Source organism: Rhinocladiella mackenziei (genome assembly GCF_000835555.1).
Source record: "Rhinocladiella mackenziei CBS 650.93 unplaced genomic scaffold supercont1.8, whole genome shotgun sequence".
Lineage (NCBI taxonomy): Eukaryota > Fungi > Ascomycota > Eurotiomycetes > Chaetothyriales > Herpotrichiellaceae > Rhinocladiella > Rhinocladiella mackenziei.
The window spans coordinates 173,402-194,229 of NW_013550597.1; the positions used below are offsets into that span (position 1 = coordinate 173,402).

General features: G+C 49.5%; 8 protein-coding genes across 8 annotated transcripts; 1 reads left to right on the plus strand and 7 right to left on the minus strand.

The window, feature by feature from the left end:
- Window positions 1-278: 278 nt before the first annotated feature.
- Z518_09659 (uncharacterized protein) lies at window positions 279-4,148 on the minus strand (the record flags this gene model as incomplete). The annotated part of the gene is made up of 1 exon (XM_013412276.1): window positions 279-4,148. One exon carries the CDS (start codon window positions 4,146-4,148, stop codon window positions 279-281), a length of 3,870 nt encoding a protein of 1,289 aa, XP_013267730.1.
- Window positions 4,149-5,004: 856 nt separating this feature from the next.
- Z518_09660 (uncharacterized protein) lies at window positions 5,005-5,907 on the plus strand (the record flags this gene model as incomplete). Its single annotated transcript, XM_013412277.1, has 1 exon — window positions 5,005-5,907. The coding sequence occupies one exon, from the start codon at window positions 5,005-5,007 to the stop codon at window positions 5,905-5,907; it is 903 nt and encodes a 300-aa protein (XP_013267731.1).
- A 185-nt stretch (window positions 5,908-6,092) lies between these two features.
- On the minus strand, window positions 6,093-9,394 carry Z518_09661 (uncharacterized protein; the record flags this gene model as incomplete). The annotated part of the gene is made up of 4 exons (XM_013412278.1): window positions 6,093-8,045; window positions 8,094-8,938; window positions 8,990-9,226; window positions 9,286-9,394. 4 exons carry the CDS (start codon window positions 9,392-9,394, stop codon window positions 6,093-6,095), a joined length of 3,144 nt encoding a protein of 1,047 aa, XP_013267732.1.
- A 757-nt stretch (window positions 9,395-10,151) lies between these two features.
- On the minus strand, window positions 10,152-10,990 carry Z518_09662 (uncharacterized protein; the record flags this gene model as incomplete). Its single annotated transcript, XM_013412279.1, has 4 exons — window positions 10,152-10,325; window positions 10,378-10,716; window positions 10,764-10,825; window positions 10,888-10,990. 4 exons carry the CDS (start codon window positions 10,988-10,990, stop codon window positions 10,152-10,154), a joined length of 678 nt encoding a protein of 225 aa, XP_013267733.1.
- Window positions 10,991-12,191: 1,201 nt separating this feature from the next.
- Window positions 12,192-13,611, minus strand: Z518_09663 (uncharacterized protein; the record flags this gene model as incomplete). The annotated part of the gene is made up of 5 exons (XM_013412280.1): window positions 12,192-12,239; window positions 12,296-12,563; window positions 12,621-12,937; window positions 12,988-13,536; window positions 13,585-13,611. 5 exons carry the CDS (start codon window positions 13,609-13,611, stop codon window positions 12,192-12,194), a joined length of 1,209 nt encoding a protein of 402 aa, XP_013267734.1.
- Window positions 13,612-14,258: 647 nt separating this feature from the next.
- Window positions 14,259-15,996, minus strand: Z518_09664 (uncharacterized protein; the record flags this gene model as incomplete). Its single annotated transcript, XM_013412281.1, has 5 exons — window positions 14,259-14,399; window positions 14,451-14,545; window positions 14,591-15,144; window positions 15,190-15,720; window positions 15,773-15,996. The coding sequence occupies 5 exons, from the start codon at window positions 15,994-15,996 to the stop codon at window positions 14,259-14,261; spliced, it is 1,545 nt and encodes a 514-aa protein (XP_013267735.1).
- Window positions 15,997-17,460: 1,464 nt separating this feature from the next.
- Z518_09665 (uncharacterized protein) lies at window positions 17,461-17,961 on the minus strand (the record flags this gene model as incomplete). Its single annotated transcript, XM_013412282.1, has 1 exon — window positions 17,461-17,961. The coding sequence occupies one exon, from the start codon at window positions 17,959-17,961 to the stop codon at window positions 17,461-17,463; it is 501 nt and encodes a 166-aa protein (XP_013267736.1).
- A 1,126-nt stretch (window positions 17,962-19,087) lies between these two features.
- On the minus strand, window positions 19,088-20,422 carry Z518_09666 (uncharacterized protein; the record flags this gene model as incomplete). Its single annotated transcript, XM_013412283.1, has 1 exon — window positions 19,088-20,422. The coding sequence occupies one exon, from the start codon at window positions 20,420-20,422 to the stop codon at window positions 19,088-19,090; it is 1,335 nt and encodes a 444-aa protein (XP_013267737.1).
- Window positions 20,423-20,828: the final 406 nt, after the last annotated feature.

Consider the following 20,828-nt stretch of genomic DNA (forward strand, 5'->3'; position numbering starts at 1 on the left):
CGATGAGGATGCCTGGCGAAATGGTGTAAAAAACTAGGACAAACAGCAGTGGCCCCCTTAGAAAACATGAAGAGATTTCTATCATCATCTTCCTCGTTAGGCTAGCGAGCAATTTTCTATGGTACATTGCAAGGAGGGCAGGTGGTAAGCTCTAGCCAGAGATTCGAGGCAAATGCTTACCAAAGCAAATTAAATCATCACCGCATCAATCATCGTTTTTTCCTTCCGAGCCTCGTTTTTTAGTACATTGGAACTAAATAAACCGAACACCTCGAGCATTATTCAGCCTCTCCCCCCTTGCTGATCAAATTTCTAAAGTCATCATTTGTCTTTTTCCTCGCATCTCCCTGCTCATTGGTGGTAGAGCCATTCTTCCCATCAGAGTGGAAAAGAGCAGATCTCTGACCGAGATGCCCTCCTTTCCTGATACCGGGTTGTGTAGGACGTTTGATTGGACCATTCGCGGCAGGTTTTGGACGATTCGGAGCTGGGCGTTTGACAAATTGGCCTTGCCTGTGCTCTGGTTTTTGCTGAAGCATTTCCTTTTCGGAAGTAACACGAATGTGTCGACCTGGGTCGATCTCATAGTCGTCAAGTTCTATCATAGCTCGACCAGCATCAGGAATATTTTCGAATTCAATCAAGGCACCCCGATGATTTGTTTTGAGTATGACTTTGTACACGGGACCAATTTTTTCGGCGATAGCTTTGATTCGGCTTTCGTTCACCGTATCAGGCACGTCACAGATGGCAATGGTTCGTTGTCGTCGTTCTTCAATGGATGAAACGACATGGTCCGATGGCTTTCGCGAAGGTGCTGATTCGTGGTTGCCATCCGACCGCATCGATGGCGATTTCGAGCGGCCATTAACTTGTTGGTTGGTTCGAGCACTCCCGTCAGCAGTCATATGGACAGCGAGAGTTCGACTCATAAACCCTTGCTCATTCATGGCCAGAGCCGCCTGTGCTTGTCCAGAATTGGCGAAAGTGACAAACGCAATACCCCTGTTTTGACCTTTGGTGTTTGCGTTCTGTGGAAGTTTGACGTGCTCCACCTTTCCATACTGCGAGAACAGCTCGTCGACGTCTTTAACCGTGGCTCGAAACGGTAACTGGCCTACAAATATCGTTCGACCATCATTCTCTTTCCCGGTCCTCGCGTGTCGAGCTGCTGGATTAGATATTTTGACCACAATGTGCAATCCGTCTATCTCCTTGTTATCAAGTTCGGTTGCATCCTGGGCTTCCGCGGGCAGTTTGAATTCAACATAGCAGAATCTTCGCCTTTTGTTCCGCTGAAGGGAAGGAAAGCGCACGTTCAGAATTTCTCCGTACGGGCTGAAAAGTTTCCGAATGTAAGCTTCGTCGGCCGCCGCGGGATAATTGGTGACAAACAGGGTCGATCCAGTATTGAGAACCACCGAGAGCGTCGAGCCTTCGAACTCTCTTCCATCCCGAGAGAGCGCGTAGGAGGCTGCATCTGCATCTTCGAACTCAATCACAACACCGTTCTCCTCGTCAGGCAGGAGTTTCAGGCTTTTCACAGTTCCACAACTGCTAAAGTACTGGCGAATCTTTGTTTCTGTGACATCAGTCGGCAGATTCTGGACGAGAATGCTGGAATGTTCACGGTCACGCTTGAATTGGTCTGACGAGGTTGCAGGTGGCTCGTCCGTGCCTTGTGCCACATCGTCTCCCCTAGATCTCTTTTTGGTGTCATGCTCTTCTGGCTCGTCGTCACGTTTACGCTTTCCGATATGAAATCCATTGGCAGCCTCTTGAGTTCGATCAACATGTTCATGCTCCGCTGGTTGAGATCGGAGTGCTATTTCTTTGGCTTGAACTGCTTCTCGATGTCTCTTCGCCGTGAGACTTTTCCGAACTTTCCGCACCAAGCTTAGAGCACTCTGTAATTCATCGGCATCTTCATAGTCTTCGCAATGGTTCAACAACGCGTCCATGAGCGGTTCCGGGTAATCGAGATCTGGGTATTGCAAACCCTGTTTGAGTACGCCCACAGCAAAGGGTGCGGACGACAGAGAAGCCGCTCGTTCCGGGCTTGTCCGCTGGATTAACGCCATTTGGACCGATTTCTGGAGTTCGAATTCGTAGAATCTCAACCAAAATTTGTAGTGCTTTCCATAATCCACCAGGGCATCGTCAAACTGCGCCCGAGCATTGTCGAATCTTCGTTGAGATTTGAGATATTCAACATATTTTCGTTGTAATCGAAAAGAAGGATCGAAATCAGCTCCAATTCCCAATTTCGAAGCGAGGCTGTGCACGGCCTCAATGGACGACCTGATACCCATCTCTGCCACATCCGCATCCTCCTCGACGGCATCCGGTCGCTTCGTTCGACGTAAAAGATATCCACACCACGCGTCGTAAACGATGAGAGCTTCCTCAATACCAGCAGCATCCAAGAGTCCCGTGCTAGTGGCTTTGTGCTTGACTTTCTCCGTCTCATCGAACGATTCATCCGCAAGTTCTGACGTCAAAAGATACTGTTTCCATAACGCTCCCGACCATGGACAATGTTTAGTGGCTCTAGCCAGGATTTCCAACAAATCTGATTTGGATTCGTCCAATAGGTAGTCAATGTGTTGTTCCCATATCGCTGGAACCGATGGAAAACGAAGTTCTGCACGTTGATGGAGAGCCAAAATCATATCAAATTCGGAGTTTTGAGCCGCTTGCGTGACGCGTTTGCCTTTTCCCTTTTGTTGGGCCTGTGAGTTTCGGTTCCCGGCGCATTCCCATTCAATGTATTTTAAAAATGCTTGATACTCGGCACTTTGGTCTCCACTTGCGTGTGCTTCCCGTAACATTGTCTCAAACATATCTCGGTTCTCCCACAACTTCCTCGTGAGAGCGGATTCTTTGAGATTGGACGCCATGACGCTCTCATATTGATCGGCGGGTAGGTTTGCTGATACAAAGGTCGAAAACGACTGGAAAGTTGACTGCCATTCAGCATGGGGCACACGGAGGCGAGATTGAAAAAGGTCCAGAACGATGGCAGTATCAGTTGAAGATAACTTTTGGCCGGTATCCCCAAACCTCACAGTCATGTATTTGTCCCAAACCTCATGACTGCGACTCATGTCATGCTTTGTGCGTTCAACTCCTTCGGTCCAAGTGTCGATGACAAGTTTCCAGTCGAAAACTTCACGACCAACCAGGCGTTCTGCATCGACAGTTTCTCCGAGGGCATCAGTTGGCGAGTCAAGGGCCCATTTGTAGCAGTGGAGGACCCAATCTCCGTATGCGATCCATAGTTGTGTGCTGCCATACTCTTCACTGACTGCTCGACGACACTTGTCGACAACTGCAACTCTCTCTTCGGCAGTTTGAGCAAGGATACTCTCATCCTGAAGCCAATCAAGCCACTGTTCCTCCCCAACAGCAAAGAGCTTGTCCAAGTTCTCACGCGCCTGTCGCAATTCAGGGAGAAGGTCATAAGTTCTCGGGTCTCGGCGAGCATTGGGACTAGAAGAAGGATAAATATGATCGACAAAGCCTTGATGCAGAATTTTGATGATCTCCCGGTGGGCATCGTACGAGGATGGAGTCTCTTGGACATACGCCACCAACGTAGCGAGCCTCTGTTGGGATTCAACCGGAAGGGAACTGTCGGTGTAATCGGCGCGGAGAAGTTGCTTAGGAGTCTCGACCATTGCAATGTCGAAGGATGCGCGAGGGTTTGAGGTCACTCCGGCAGATGTCAAGTGAGGGAAAAGGCCCGAGGATGATTTCTGGCTGTCGGACGAGTCGCAACTAGACAACCTCGGAGGAGTAAGCTTTGACGACTGGTGATTCTGAATAGATGCTAAATCTGCCAAATTCTCCATGGTCGAAGTGGAGGATGAGCGTGGGAAGGGGGTAGATGCGGAGCCTATGGGAACAGGGCTGATGAGTGGTGACGAGTGGGGAGGCTGTTGAGATGGACTTCTCACGTGAGCTGGAATGCTTGATGGAGGTTGAATAGCACGCGCCAGAGGTGAACTTGCTGTCGGTTGCGTTCCAGGACCGGAGTGTGTCCGTTGTACATGTTTGAGTGGTGACTGCGATGAGGCTCCAGAACCGGGAGTCAGTGAATTGGCGCGAGGGGTCTCTGAAGGAGAAAGAAGTGAATTGATGTCCATCGTTGTCGCGTTCTCTATTCTGGCAAAGCAGAATCTCAGCTCGATAGAATGGATATGCTTGCTCCAACTCTTTCAAAATATGTGACGGCCTGAAACGTTGTCGAGGCCATGCTCCCCTTCAACAACAATAGGATCGACCCTCGATGCAGCCTAAGGCAGCAGATGGAGGAGAAGGAGTTAGGAAAACGATCCGGGGCCGGCGAAATTTCGTTGGAACTGAATACGGAGGGGAAGCAATTGCTTGATCGATGGGTTGGTGACACAGGGTGTAGACGTCGCGAGAAGAATGAGAAAATGACGAAAGGCTCATGGCGTGCGCAGGCGCTAGTTAGTAAGGCCCTGAAACGACGTGATGATTTCGCGCCTAGCTTAGGGCTAAGTGTTGGGGGGATTGAGGCGAGGTTGCACAAAATGAATCGCTCTGTGCCTTTGCTCCCGCAGCAAAACACCCCTTCCTGCCAAGCACTCTTCATCTCCCGCAGTAGACAAAGTACAAACGATTTTCCATACGAACCAGGTCTGCTACCGCAAAGCCCAAGCTGCACCAGGCCAGGCTTCTGACCGACTGCATATATATCGTCGCGATGATAAACTCACAGCAGACCGCTCTGCGACAAGCGTGTGTGGGCAAGTCCATCTCACCTCAAAAAAACGACACAAGCTAACCCGTGTGCAAGCTCGTCGGTCACAATTGTCCTCATTGGCCTTAATGGACGTCTGTCCAAGCATATCTACCCTTCGCCTTACTTCCAGAAGATGTTTCCAAACATCGCGAATCCAATCGAGGCCGACCACCTCTGAACCAAAACCCACGGCAGACCAGAAATCAAGACTTGGGCTGGGACCAAAAACAGATATGCCAGAGCCTACGCAGATGACCCCCGAGCAGAGAATAAAAGAAGCGACTCGCCGAGCGGCAGAAAGGCTAGAAGCAGACAGAAAGGAGCAGGAGCGAAACCTCGTCCTAGGAGGACTTGCTCCCTCCAGTGCTTTTGGGAATGAGCTACGGACGCCGAAACTGATGGACGATGGGATCGAGTCTGTCTTTCGGAACCGTAACCCGGCAAACATGGCGCAGGCCTTAAATCCCCGTCCGAGTGCGCGTTCAAGATGGCAACGCCGTATGGTCATACGACACGTCCGGCATGGTGGTCGATTGAACAAAGAAATGAAGATCGCCCGGTCAGAACGGAAGCATTTATCCCGCTCGCATTTCTTCAAGACCTCCATGAAGAAATTGGCACCGCTAGCTCGGCAGATTGCAGGAAAATCCATTGACGATGCAATTCTCCAGATGAGGTTTTCGAAAAAGAAGGTGGCTCAAGATGTTCGTCAGCACCTGATTCAAGCTCGTAATGAGGCTATTGTGAGCAAAGGGATGGGTCTCGGATCTGTGTCGGACCGTCAGAAGGTGGAATTCGACCAAGATCCTAGCGAATCAAGACCACGTCCTCACCAAACCCCCTTGAAGACGTACAAGAAGAATTACACTCCCCACGAAACTGATATTTATATCGCGGAAGCCTGGACCAACCGGGGACCATATGGGAAAGAACCGGATTTCCGGGCACGAGGACGCATGTATATCAAGCGCCCTCCTTATACGGGCATCAGTGTGATGCTGAAAGAGGAAAAGACAAGGATGAGGGAGAAAGCCGAAAAGGAGGCCAAAGCACTGAGAAAACGTTTGGGCAAAAATATGTGGGTTCAATTGCCTGACCGGAAGATCACCACTCAGCGACAACATCTTCTGTGGTAGCTCGCAATTGCGTACAAAAACACCGCTCCAATCCGTTCGGCCACGGAATTTATATAAATTTCAGACATGGTTACCGGACGCCAAAACAAATGAATAGGGCGAGCCACTGATCTGCCCATCATGCACCCGTAATTGATTCTCCAAGGTTCTATAGGTGCATGTAGCTTCCCTTTTATTTACCTGCCTCAATCAAAAACATCAACCGCATATCTCTCCCCCCTAAGACCTTCCCACCATTTCAATCCCTGTTCGTAAGTCATTTGTTCACCCTTCTTTTGTGACTTTTCAACTGCGATTCTTGCAACCACATCCGCCACTCCTCTACCTAAGGAACTGCTTCCGCAAATATATGCCCTTGCTCCGGCGTTGAATAAACAGCTTACGGTAGCCCGCTCCTTCCATATCCTATCCTGCGCATATTTACATCCTTCAGATTTCTCGGGGGCCCAACTAAAGGCATAGAATACCTTGATGGCCTTTGAAGCCTCCCACTGCGCTATCTCATCCGCATACAGACGGTCCTTATCCGGATGGCGGCAACCAATGATGAGGATTGCTTCGCCAAAATCCTCACTTTTGCCACCAGACACGGCAATGCGAGCAGCCCGCTCCTGGACGAAACCAATAAAGGGGGCGAGTCCGGATCCGGCACAAACCATGATCACGGGCGTCTTCTGATCGAGAGGGAGATGGAACGAGGGATGGGATTTTTTGATCATGAGCTGCGCCGTGGAGCCCGTCTGCAAGGCTTTTAAGTAGTTGGTCGCGACGCCAAGGTGACCGGCAGATTCTACGACGGAATATGTGATGCTGGCTTTGGTGGGATCGCTCAGGGGGGAAGAAGAGATAGAATATTGTCGAATGCGCATTGGTGTGAGCATCGAAAGGTAGACGGCGAAGGGTAATTCGATGCCTGGGTTTTGTTCGAGAATCTCGAGGATCGACAATGGCTCGGCACTTGAAATGAGCTTCTCCGCGAGTGACTCGTCCTTTGCATACTTTGCGAGTGTCGCCATGTTCTTCCGACTGGCTGGACTACTCAATTCCACGTAAGCTCCCAGGACTGCTGTGACGGCGATTCCGACCTCGGTCGGAATGGTAGTATGGGCTCCCTTCCGGAGAGTCATTATTGCATCCCAGGGAAGACCAAATCGTCGAAGGACTCTGGAAATGGTTTGAGTGTTGTTGACCGGGAGCAAAGCAAGGTAGTCACCCGCGTCATACGTCATGTTTGTCGGCAATTTGAATTCAGTACGTCGCTTTTCAGGGACGCCAGGGCTGGTCAGGAGCTCATTTCTGAGAACCAAGGCTTCCTGGACATTATGGCGAAGATGTGACGCACGAGCGCTCGTACTGATTTCCATATCCAAGGCCTCGGAGATCTCGACCGTGTCTGTCTCAGACGAGAGCGCAGGCCAGAGTTTCTCATCTTGCCAGGCATCAAAATCATCAAAGACTTTGCCTCCGGCCACGTCTGATTCCCCACGAGTAGTAATTTGGCTTGCTCCTTTTGCCACCAGCCCGGAATCGATCAGCTTCGGGATTCGTTGAAACGTGGTCACCCAATCATGATGACCACAGCCAAAAACTGCGAATTGAACATTCTTGACCTTTTCAGAGTGCACGGTCTTCAGCCATTCGACAAAGACGGCAGCATTGTCAGGAGGGTTCCCTTCGTAACTCGCCGTTATGACCACAATCGGTTGTTTCGGAGGAAGGTTTTCCACCGCCGCGTCAAGAGGCTTGACAGTCACAGCAAAGCCCCGAGCACTCGCACTGCCGGCGAGAGTCTGTGCAAGGCCCTCGCACGTTCCTGAATTGGAACCATAAAGAATTAATATCGGTTTGCCCGCACCGGCTTTGGTAGATACGGCCGCTCGGTGCTTGTGACGAGGGTCCTCAACTTCCACGCCGGCGTGCATCTTCTTCTCCAAGCTCAGGGGATCGATGCCTTCACGTAAGCTTGCGCGCATGAAAAAGTGTTCGGGCTTGATGGTCAATGTCTGCTTGATTTGAAGTTGATAAGACGGATCGTCCGCCCTGATGTTGAAGTTTTGGAGGATGAGAGAAAGAGTCAAAACGGCCTCTTGCCATGCGAATGGTCGTCCAATACACCCCCGTGCCCCGTTTCCAAATGGCTAAAACTGTCAGTGGACACCTCCTCAGAGTTCTGAAGGATCGCGTACCTTCCAGGCATTGGGTGGCAATTTCGCGAAATTCTCCCCGTACATTCTCTCCGGCTTGAACTCGTCGGCATCGGCACCGAAAACCATTGGATCGCGACCCACGCGTGGAAGAAAAGCAATTAACGACACATCCGGAGGAACGAAATACCTCCCACCAATGACCACCGGTCCAGAAACGGTTTCAAGTGGTTTCACTGAGAATGCCGGCGCCGTGGGGTTAAGACGAAGTGTTTCTCTCATCACAGCCTCGATGTATGGAAGTTTCGACATGTGTTGGAACGTCACGGGCCCTTTGCCAACAACAGCGTCAACTTCTTGCTGGGCCTTGCTCAATGCGTCGGGATTCTTGATAAGATGGTAGCAAGCAAACGACAAGAGTCCCGAGGTTGTCTCGTGGCCGGCGATGAGGAATGTGATCATGTTATTCATGATGCTCTGGTCGGTCAATTTCTCGCCCGTCTTGGGGTCCTTGCCGAATAACATGGCATTGAGCAGATCTTTCTTGTCAACCGGGTTGGCTCGACGGTAAGCGATGACGTCTTGGGCCACTTCTTTCATTGTTGCAATGTCCTGTTGAAATTGTCGTTCGGGAGCCCGGTTGAACAGCATTTCAATTCTTGTTCGGCGTGAGCGGCGGCCTGACTCGAGCAAGAATCCCACCATGGCATCGACAAATGGGTGCATTTTCTCAGAGTAGAATGAATTGAAGCGCTTTCCCATAGCACAGAGGGCGATAGAATCGAGAGTGAGTCGCGTAAAGTCGTCAGTCACGTTAATTTTCTCGTCCGGACCCATCCTGGCCCATTTGGCGATCAATTGGGTTGCGATATCGTACATTTCATCATCTGCGATTTTGTCAGCTTTTGTTCCAAAGGAGATGGAAGACCTTGTCTGACACATATCATGGATGCCAATGGGACCAAAAGCAGGCACGAGAATTCGATGGGCAACTTCCCAATTGTGTTCACCATGGTAAGCCGTGAATAGTCCATCTCCAACACCGTTCCGAACCTCTTGCAGGGGCCCAGACACGGTTTTGCAAAAGCGACTTTCATCACATATTTCGTTGAGCAATTCAACGGAGCTGACAATGTATCTCTCTCGACCGAGGATCGACAGCTTGTATATGGGTCCTGGTCGGAACGTTAGAGTAAAATACACCGGGGAGATACTCTGTCGCCATGAAACATACCATATTTCTCGGCCAGATGAGAAAGGCTTTGGATTGAATTATTTGGATCTATATCTGTGATATTTCCCAGAATTGGGATGGCAGGCGGTTGTGGAATCGGGGTCGACATGACAACACAGATACACGAAGTTAAAAAGGAATAAAAAGGAAAAAAGTAAGGAGAACTGAAGGGGATTAAAAAGGATTTGATGTTGAATTTAGGTTGAAGCATGCATTGCCCAGGTCAAACAAAGTTTTTATTCATTTTCAGTTTTGAGAAAACAGCATGTCGCAAGGATATCTCAAGAACGGAAAGTAGTACAGCTGATGCACCAAGAGGCACGAGATGCATAAATTGGCCTTCTTAGAGAAGAGGTCTATTAGCCTTGCAAGAAAATAGTTGATTTCGAACGCTGCCTCGGCATGCAGCCCAAACGATGGCTGGAGAGACCAGCAATTGCGCTGTCCACAGCTGAAAGGAATTTCGCTATTGGAGAGCAGTCCAGCCTTTGTCCCTAATTGGTCACAAGAATACGAAGTACGATTTGCGGTAACTCGGAGTCAACCCGGCCGCTTTGCCCACTGAGTCGGATAACATGTCCATTGCAATTGATATGAATGGACCGCATCATTATACCCACGTGGATACAAATTAATATCTCAGGGGTGCGTGTACAATCCTCCAGCTCCAATATGATGGCTGGTCGTACAATAGAGAAAGATGCCCCGGTCAATATAGGGCACCTCCCGATGGACACCATATATACCGCTCTCCCCCCCCCCCCCAAAATGACATTAAATCAAGCCTCGCTATTTGTCTGCGGATTTCGCCTCCTGCCCACCTCTTTGCATCTATGTCGTATATATCCACCTGCAATCTCCATCCATCAAGCATGATCCGGTATCAGTTCATAACCTCCTTCACTTGGGAGAACCACGGCAGCGAGGGTGATCGCAATCGCACACAATGCTTGAAAACTCCATGAAATTGTACACATGGTCCAACTCTTGTCCAGATACCAGCCAGAGAAAAATCGATCGTCATTTTCGTACAAATACGCCTGTTCATGTGATTGGCATGGTGAAGAGAACATGGAGATATACCGAACTTACCATCAAGGCCATTCCAATGGCCTGTACAAATGCAGCCAACACCACCAAAATTGTAAGCGCTCCCCAACCTTGTTCTCTTTTCTGTTTGCCACCCACCAATAAGATGGCAAACGCGGCAATTGTCATGCCCTCCAGGACCACGGCAAAAGACATCAAAAAACCTACCGATCTCCACATGCTACAGAAATATCTGTCATCTCCTCGGCAGTCATTGTATCGGGGAAACTGGACGCAATGAAGGGCTTCGGAGGTGGTATAGGAATCATCGGAAGGAGGTAGGTTCGTGTTCGAACATCTCTGGTGTAGACCGTAGGTGTAGTGAATGGAGGTTCCGTGATTCTGTTGATGTCAGAGATTCATCAATCAATGTGGCAAACCGGATATACCGTATTTCCATCATATGCTATCCAATCGGGGATAACGATGGATGCAATCGTCATGCCAGATGCTAGATTACCAAAATGTGAGCCTCGCGGACACCGTTTCGCGATTTGATCACCGCCCGCTTACCAGCGAGAAACACTAGGAGAGCTGCAGAGAAGACAATGCTTCTCGTCAGCATGCCTGTGTAGTTGCTGCCATGTCCACTGGGCACGAGTGAGAAGTCCGCCATCCTCCCCTAACGCCGCAAAGGGCGGGTTGTGCCAGTTCTGGAGAATTGTCTTGATGTTGGCCAGATAGCTGCAATATGGTTCCACTTCGCGAACAACAAACCCGTCCAGGGTTGTCCGGCATCCAACTCTTATCCTCGCGGACTTGGGAGTGCCGAATGAATGTGAGGCGTGGGGAAAGGATTCGAAGATCACCACAGTCGATGAAGCGGTGGCATTGGAAGTCGAGGTAGCGTGGAGTGTGCCGAGAAAGATAACAGACACGGACTTGTCAGTTCGAGATCGAGGACGAAGTCGAGCGGGAAACTTGAATTCGATGATGGAGCTCAACAAGTTCGGAACTGAGACGTAGAAACCGAATGGATTCGTCAGACGAATGGCAGGCAGCCCTCTTTCAGGCCACCGCAGTTTTTGAGACGAGAGGCATGAAAGCCAAGGGGGGGGGAGTTCGCTTTTGCTGCCAAGCAAGCCAAATGACGATGTTTCAACAAATCTTGTCAAAAGCAAAAAGGCCTCTACACCAGTCTATGGTCATCGGATCACAATTCAGGCCACTGCTCGTTCCACTCAAATTCCCTTTGAGTGCTTTCAACAGGCGTGTGGCCCGAGTATTTCCACTTGAATTTCTGTCCATCTTGGTAATGGGACTGCACAAGAGTCATCAGCACGTGCAGTTGTATCCTCACAAACCAACGGCAAAATGTTCCGGCCAATGCGAACCCCGGTCCCTGCCTATGAACTGTGACAATCTGTGAACTTGTTCGAAAGTTCATGAGTCAGGATATCGAAGCGAACATCGGTATTCTTGGATTGTGGTCATTATCCACACTTTCCACTCCATCGGATCAAGGCCGGTCAAGGGATCGTGTTCAATAAAGTTAGATCTTGAAGGTGAGTTGGGACACCTAGTAGATATTTCTCGCTGTGCAAAGCCGCCATCGTTCACGATTCCATTCATCTACAGCGGGATGACGACGACTGTGCTTCGCCGGCCGGACAAAGGGCATGCTCTTGGACGGAAAATCACTTGCAACAACATGTCGAAGCCCACATGAAGAATGGAAGAACTCTGGCGGAGGAAATATGGCATCTAGATAATCTGCTGGATATCGCCATTCCCAATGGCTATTCTCGCCCTGGAGCGGATGTAATTTCTCTTGCTTCTCTTCGGGGGACCTTTCACGAGATACATCCAACCAAAGCTTATGCAGTCAAATACTCTTTGAAATCCTCTCTCAAAATGTTTGTTCCCTTCGACAGGTCAACCTTTTTGCTCAAGTCAATGGACAGCAGAATGGGTTACGTACCTGAGCCATCTGTCGCGCTAACTCGTCATCCTTTTCCGCCTTTTCGCAAAGCGCCCAGAATTCATTCCTCTCAGCCTCTGCCTCATCGAGACAGACACGGCGAAAGTTGGCGCGCGACATTGGATCGATAATTTCCGCCCATTTCTTCCGCCGAATTTCACTATACTTATCCAAAATGCTATCGTCGGCTTGTCGATTTTTGAGGGCTATGAGAGCATCGTATAAACTCCCCACGTCGGCAATACCTCCCGTCAATCCTAGACCGCCACTGAATGTCATACAAGATCAGCATGGACCAATCGTTCCATCAGAACTTCCCGCTTACAATGGATTGCACAAGTGCGCGGCATCGGCCGCCAGCAAGAACCGTCCAACGCGAAATGAATCCGCACATCTTTGATGAAGCTTGTACGGACTTGCGCTTGCGAGTTTGTAATCTCCCGGTTTGGGGTGTCCAGGCAGGATCTTCTCAAATCGGGCAGGTTGCCTTGCCAGGTACTCTTCGTTCGACAAGCCCCAGATGTCACCGTATGTCACTCTCCACAGCCCATCCTTGGTGATTCTCGCCGCCATGTACCAGTCATTCTCATCGATGATGAAGTTCGAGTCCCAATATCCAAATTGATGGAAGTCATAATACACCTTGTAATCCTCATCAGTCTGCTCTCCTCCCATTTTGGTCAACAACCTACATTGGTGGCAATGATCTGTTTCTGCAGAGTTTCCCCCGGATAGTTCAGATCTCCAAAGAGTGACCGTCTTATCTGACTGTTTGCACCGTCACATCCAACGACATAATCGGCACCGAAAGTGAGATTCCTGTCTGGAGTTTCAACATGAACTCTTGCCTCGTTCTCATCTTGGTCAATCGAAACGACTTTGTGTCGCCACAGCACTTCCGTGTTCGGTTGGTCCAAGAAGTGACGAAGGAGAATAGCATCGAGCTGATCCAGAGGGAGACAAACCATCGGAAACTCAATGTCCGACCGACTTCGAATCCCGGCGATAAAGGTACCATCGGGGTGGCGCCAGCAAACCGCATCGGGATGAATTCCTTGCGCCTTCACGTCTTCCAAAACACCTGCACGGCTCAATTCATAGACCGCAGATGGTGCATAATGAGCTGCGCGCGGGTTCTTGTCCAAATCAGCGGCTGCTTCGAGAATTTGAACTTTGATGCCTTGTTTCGCCAGCAGGATTCCCAACAGCAATCCAGACGGACCGGCGCCGACGATGGTGATCTGGACTTTTGTTTAAAACTGATCCAACTTCTCGGTCATTTAACATACCTTTGAAACTTCTGTCTGCTTTCCCATCCTGAGATCTTTGTTGATGACTCTCGGTACTTCAGGTCCTTTGCCCCAGGCCTTCACAATAACTCGACTACTGGAGATCCGGGCTCTGAAAGTATAATAAGAGCAGTCACAGGCTGTAAATCCAGTTTCAATCTGAGCCCCACATAATAGGAAAAACCACTCGATGGTATGCTTGAGGACGAGTTAAGGTGGACTGATGGTCAAGCTCTCTCCAATACATCAGTGGTCACAGCAAAAATGCAACAGGCAGCACAATTGGCCACCATAAAGGGCCGAACATAACCCCCAATCTAAAAGTGTTCTCCAAAATTATGGACCTCGGAAGCTTCCATGACCACTCCGAGTATCGAATGAAAGGGCAACTAGGTGAAGATACGTGATCAAGGACTCGGGGCCTCCGTTCTGACATGATCGAGCCACTCAGACCCACTAAAGATCAGGAAAAGGGGAGCGCCAAATGTGGGGTCTCCCTTTTTCGTTGTTGTTTTCTCCGCAGCGGGAGACCAAGAGAAGGAAATGTGGGGGTAAGGGACCGTGTGTGGAAAAAGGTGCTTTCGATTTTCTGAGATGGACACTCGGTCCCCAAGAGATCCCATCTCATCCTCCCACCGGCCCAAAAAGGCGAAGATGTCGCCAGCGGTCTACGGTCAATATTTCGTGTCCACAGCGACTCTCCCTTCTCTTTCAATCAGCGCCGCATGTTGGGGACTTCGAACTTTGATCGAGACATCGAAAGGAGCAAATCGATGTTCTCCCCAGTTGACTTGGAAGGAGTCGAATGGTTTTCCCTAATTCAAAATGGTCAGTCATTCCAGCATAAGGTCTGAGGGTAGACATACCGGCACTGCCTCGAAATCAAAACAATAAAGCAATCGGGCCACTACAATCCAAACATTCGTCTCTCCGACGTTGTATCCGGAGCACACGCGTCGCCCTACCCGGATTAGTATCGTCCTTATCACGTCGGTCTTCCGCATACCAGGGCCAAAGCTCCAATGTCCCTTGAGAACATGATCCAAATCTCCATTGAGAAACCTTTCTGGCCAGAATCTCTCCGGCTCCTCGTATTCCTTCGGATCCATGGCTATAGCTGTGGCATTCCAAGTGAACAGTGTCCCGGCGGGAAATTTGTAACCTTCGTACTCGTCGTCTTGAATGAGGAGATGTGGAACACCGATCTCAGCGAATGGTCGCCATCGAAAGGCCTCTTTAACTGTTGCCGTTATGTATGGAAGATCAACTCGGTCGTCAAAGTGGGGCAGACGCTCTCCAGTCTTTCCACACACTTTGTCAAGAGCGTCTCGTGCTGTCTGGACCCATCTTTTGTCCAGAACAGCGGCCGCCATGACCTGGCTGATTGTCATTCGGGATGTATCACTTCCGGCTTCCATCAGAGATCCCAGTGCAAAGTATGTCTGTGTTTGGCCGTAGTTCTTCGTTTCAGGATCCCTCAAAAATCTTGTCGCAAAACACTCTCTGGCTGTTCCATCCTTCATCCTTTGTTGCAGTTCGTCCACTTCCCGTTTGTAGATACTGATCATCGATCAACATTGTCCACCATCTCGATGAGTGTCTTACCTGACAGTTTTCTCAAACATTTCCTCCCCGCGCCTCCTCCACCACTGCAGAGGCTTTGGTAGCTTTTCCAGGAACGTAAGCGAGTCCACAAGATTTGCCGATGGCTGAATGGCTTGAATGATGGCATTCGACGTGTCGAAGAGCTCTCGAATCTTGGGGTCCTCCAGCTCCATTCGTTTGCCAAATACGACACTCATGATGACAGAGTTGGCAAAGCGTTGAGTGGCCGAGTACCACAGCTCTGGGTGGTGAAGAAAATCGTAGAGCAGATGTTTGGATTCAATATCCTGAAAGGGGGCAAAGACTGGAGCATTTTGCTTGTTGAGGATTGAGTGCATGATTCTCCTAATCATCCGCCACCGTTCCCCATACGGCATGAGCAGGACTCGATTGTCGCCTGAGAGAATCCCAGACGCCATCGGCATATATTGCCGAGATGAATAGATTGCAGCGCGTTTTTCCATCAAGTCGTTGACTGTTCGTGATGAGTTCAAGAAGACCCATGTCTTCCCTCCGATGCTACAAGTGAACCTGATGAATCCTTAGTCCTACCCCTCCAATCATGAAGACCTTGGACACTTACATCTCTCCATACTTCTTGGCCATTTCAACTCCCCAAAGACCCTGCTTGAGCGGTGGGAGCTGGAACGTGTTCCCGAATATAGGAATTCCCGGTATCCGGGGCGGCATTCTGTACTGTCGAGCCTTCGCATTTTCCTTCACCCTCCACAGCGTGATCAATATTACCAAAGAGGCCAACACAATGGCAAATCTAGGGTGTTGTCGGGCAAATTGCATAAAGTCCATCTTGCCCCTCTGCGAGATCCGGCGCTGAAATGATGGATCTGGGTATACTTAGTCTTGAGAAGCCTTCTCTCATAACTCATATTTGAAGTTTCCTACTAAATTGCTGTCTCCAAGATGTCCGATCCCAAGCATTCTTTGCGTTCGTTTTCTTAGTGTGGGGCCTATTCTTTGACCCGAAAAAGGTTTTGGAGAAAATGCCGTTTCCATTTCCCCAACACCGGTGTAGGCCAGGAAGTTTTCTGACGTTGCAAGAGGAGGCCTAACAGTTTAGGGGCCCCGCCTTGACCAGTGTAACCGCTGGACTGGTCTCTGGACAATTAGATCAGACCAATGATGTCGATAATCATGTCGATAAAATTTTTCTGCAGTTCGAATAGCATAGAAAGATGGTCCAACTTCCATAGTTCTTGTTCGATCGAAGGCGATCAAGAATTCTTTCCCCAGACCTTCACATTACCCCACCTCGGGCGAGAGGTGTAATATCATCAAAATACAATGCATTGACGGCGGATGAGGCAAGAGGCTTTGAATCTGGAAAGAGAATTTGGAAGAGTATTGGTGCTCTATGTTTGCGATTGATTATTGACGATACTACTATTATTATCTGGCCAAATGGTTTGTGAATGGCTACTGCATCCCGAGGAGAGTAAAATTTGTGTTCCACGAAAATATTCAGCCTTGTCGCGTTTGACCATATCGTTCCCGCTACGAATTGCCTACCAATTGGTCGATATGCCACTAGCGATTCGGGCAAACCGTACAAGAAATGTTACTAAATGGTAAAAGACTGGATTCCGCGGCGAGAATCGGTAACCATTGCCGGACACCGAATGCTGACCTACACCACGGAGATGGCAAAGAGTGGGCTGATTGGAATCCAACAGCTGCTTCTACCAGCACAAGCTCCTCCGAAACCCTAATATCCAGCAGCTGGACTTCAAGTTCTTCGTGTCCTTGCACATCCACAAGCGCAAGACACGCCACGTCTTCTGCCAATTTGTTTCAATTCCTCGGCCCAACTTGCCACAGCATCAGCTCGTCTGCGAGCTCATCTTCGTCCACTCTCTCATCTACAACACCTCGTCATCTAGTTCGGTTGGCCCAATTGAAGATAGTACAACGTCAAGCTCAATCAGCATTTCATCTAGCGCATCCCTTAAATCAATTGGTGGTAGTACGACAAGCTCGGCTTCGACAAGGTCATTTTCGCCTTGGATTCATTGGAAGTGGCACAACCTCGTCGCCTTCTACATTTATGGCGTGTCCTCATCATCCAGAACAGCCGATAGCCCCATCATGGGCAATGTGTTAAGTCCTCCAACTTCGAGATCTAGCTGCGGTACCGACTCGTCTTCAGCCTCTTCGAGTGCGAGTGTTGGGCCAATTGGTGGATCAGCAACGTCTGAATCGAGTTCAAGCACATCTGAATCGATATCTCTCAGCGAGAGGAGTACCACCGCATCGTCATCTCCAAGCTTCAGTGCCAGACCTATTGGTAGAACCCACGCCATCTTCATCGAGCTTGAGCACTTCCACTTCCGCTCCAACCTCGACCTCGTCAACAAGGGAAAGCTCCACCGCATCGTCATTCTCTAGCTTTGATGTTGGCCCTATCGATGGATCGACGACCTCTTCGTCCAGGTCGTCGGCAACTCTGGATACCACGACCTTATGGTCATCATCAAGTTTTGGGATTGGTTCTATTGATGGTTCAATATCCTCGTCCAGCTCTAGCACTACCGTTCCCGGGTCGTCCGCCACCGAAAGTACCACAGCATCTTCAACATTAACCTCTACTACTGAAAGCAGCACATCTTCCACGACCTCTGCCGAAAGTTGTACAACGTCGACGACATCATTCTTGACCACGACAACATCGAGCGCAACATCACATCTACCCTTGCTACTATGACCAGCTCGTCTGGGCCCGTCTGTAACCTCAATGCCAACATTTTGTTTGGACATTCAATTGATTACCGCCAAAGTTGTTACCACACAATCTTACCCTTTCCTTAGAGGCCCTTCTTTGAGCTGTCAATGATTTGTTGAAGTCTGGTACCTGCACTTTTGGGAGGATACCTCAACGTCTTTGTCAGTCATCATCGGTAATAACGAAATTCTTGGCCGAAGTATCGCCCCTGAACTGGTCTCAGCTGCCATCAACGCTGGCGAGTTGAACGGTGTGTGCAGTGTTACCCAAGTTGGCGTGATCGTCAACGATCCTGCCTGCCCTATTAATCCGACATCGACCAGCAGTTTCTTCACGACCCTTTTGAGCATCACAGCCATCGCCTCGAACGCTGTTACTACAACTGCTGCTTCTAGCACTACCCTCTCTGTCGCTTCCACCACGACTGCTACCACAAACCCACAACTACAGTGTGGTGTTGCAGTTTCCTTGAGTCTCGGTCAGACACCTGCGGCTGTCGGATTTTAGAGTCGCTTGTTGACACTGGTATTTCTGGGTTGCTCTACAATCTCTTCCAAGTTCTTGCAACGGTCACCGATGCCGGCGTTGGCAGATGCTAAATCATTGGACGTACTGGCGTTCTTGGTGTGCATCTTAGCGCCTTGATGGGATCGCAGTCCGTTCAATCCATTCAAGCCGCCGTTGCCACCTCACCACTTTGCTTGCCTGGCGGGCCAACTGTAACCCAGCTGTCCAGTCAATCTGTTCAAGCGATCTTACAATGGCCGCTATCGTCGATATCGGTGAGAATTCTAATGGTGAATGATAAGGGAAAAGGGTAAAGGGTGTTATTTAGAAATGGGACTGGATTCGTTTCTTGTGGGGGAAATATACTTTTCATTGTGGAATCTAGGTGACTTCATGATTCGTAGACCTGGGAGTCCATACTTTATGAAAGGAAAAATAAAGATTGTTTGAGTATGACTGATATTTTCAGCATAGTATCCTAATTTGGTTTATAGAGCTTCTCCTATTGAAGTTCTGTGCAACCATCATGATCCTCCAAAAGTTTGGCAATTGTCACTTTCACAGCCATCGTGATTCGCCGACAGCAGATATTTTACCATCAAGGATCTTGTAAACCGCATTTCAAATAATAATACGGTCAAACCGACAAGTCAATCATGCAGCAGCAACAGTTAAAGGTTCCGAAGCATCGATCATCATCTCGAGAACTAGGTCTGCGTCCAGATCGGCTTCATGAATTGCGGTAGGCCGACGCTTGAGTCTTGATATCCGTCTATCAAGGATATATACCACTCTAAACGTATTTCTGAACATCGCCTGCATCTGAACCTCCACCAGGTTTCGCTTATCAGCAGAAACCATCGATATTGATCCAGCCGAGGACAAGAATCCCAAATTCAAGCCAAGGTCGAGGCAAGTGTGTGCAGTTTGACAGATGTGTAACCAGAGATTGACGGCAGGATGTAAGGAATCGACAATTTTGGTTCGATGTTGGTCAACTTCATCGTTAAAAGACATAGATTCTTCATAAAAGCAATAGATAGCCAGCAGGATAGCACAGTGAACCCCAGATAATGAACCCCACATATCAATCTCAGAATGTAAAGACATTGCGAGTCGCATATAAGGTGAAGAAAGGGCACGGGATTGATGATGTTGTAATGCACCAATTGCCGCTGCGAGCAGAGTTTGGTAAGTGAGAATAGTGTTGCCTGACGGTTGCCGAGACGCAAATGCTCTGGGATCTAGGACTGGGAATTCCGGATGGACCTTTTGAAAATACACCTGCAAATAATTTCGTGTTCGTGGCGAGCGAAGGGTCATGTTCAGCTGATCCTGGTTAGGTGGCTTTTTGAAATTTAGTGTTGTTGGAAGCGTCTGACTTCTATGGAGTCTTGTATGCGACCTAGCAAGAGTTTCCGGTGTCGATGCATCGTTCAATGATGAAGCAACTGACGAGCGACGGGAAATTGGTGGAGGTTGGTCGATAGGCGATAGATAGTCTCCATAATAGTCGATCTGCTCTTCCAGATTACGATGCATTGCCAAAAATGGTGGAGATTCTACATGTTCCGGAGGTTGCCCACCGATCGGTTCATCGTTCACATCGAACAAGGAAGATCTGTAGGGAATTGAAAACCCTAGAGGGCTTCCGGACTGTTCGGGTGGAACCAGAGGACTCTGCGGGCGTGAGGATTCTGGCGAAGTCACCTCGATTGATGGAATTTCAGAGAAGGCGCCGGCGGAGACGGGGGGATCCGGTTGCTGCGTCCAGGAGTATTCGTCGTTTCCAAACGTCGGGAACGTATGTGCTCTTCGGTGAATTGTTGGGTTTGGGTCAGCCGCTGCCTCGAAGGCTGGCCGATGGTCGATGGTGGTCCAAGGTGCCATTTCCGGTCCCATATCAGAGTAGCAGGCGGGACTGGCTGGTGCTAGCCAATTATCCCGGGTCAGGAACGGTTGGTTAGAGAGATGGTTCAAGTCAGTCATGGATGCATGGCTGGTCAGGTTTTGTGTTTGTATCTGCAGCGGGTGGCGTGGCTCAGGTTGGACAATGAAGGGCGTAGGCGAGTGTGAAGCTGAACGGTGATGGAATGTCGTCGGAGGGTCGGGGGGGAAACCTGTTTGACTTTGTAATGCCAGTGCTTCTAGGCGCTGAATTCGATTCTCAAGCAAACTGTTGCACACCGTTAGCTAAGGGATTGCGTGTCCATGGCTATAATTCACCAACCTCTGTGATCTGTCTTTGCGTTTCACCGGATCGTGACAGACTGTGCCCAAGCTTGCGCAGGTGGAACATGGACCAGGCAATCCAGAGCATTTGATCTTTCGCCGTCGGCATCTCTCGCAAGCCATTTGCACCGAGTTTCGACGAGAGCGTCTAGAAACCACCGAT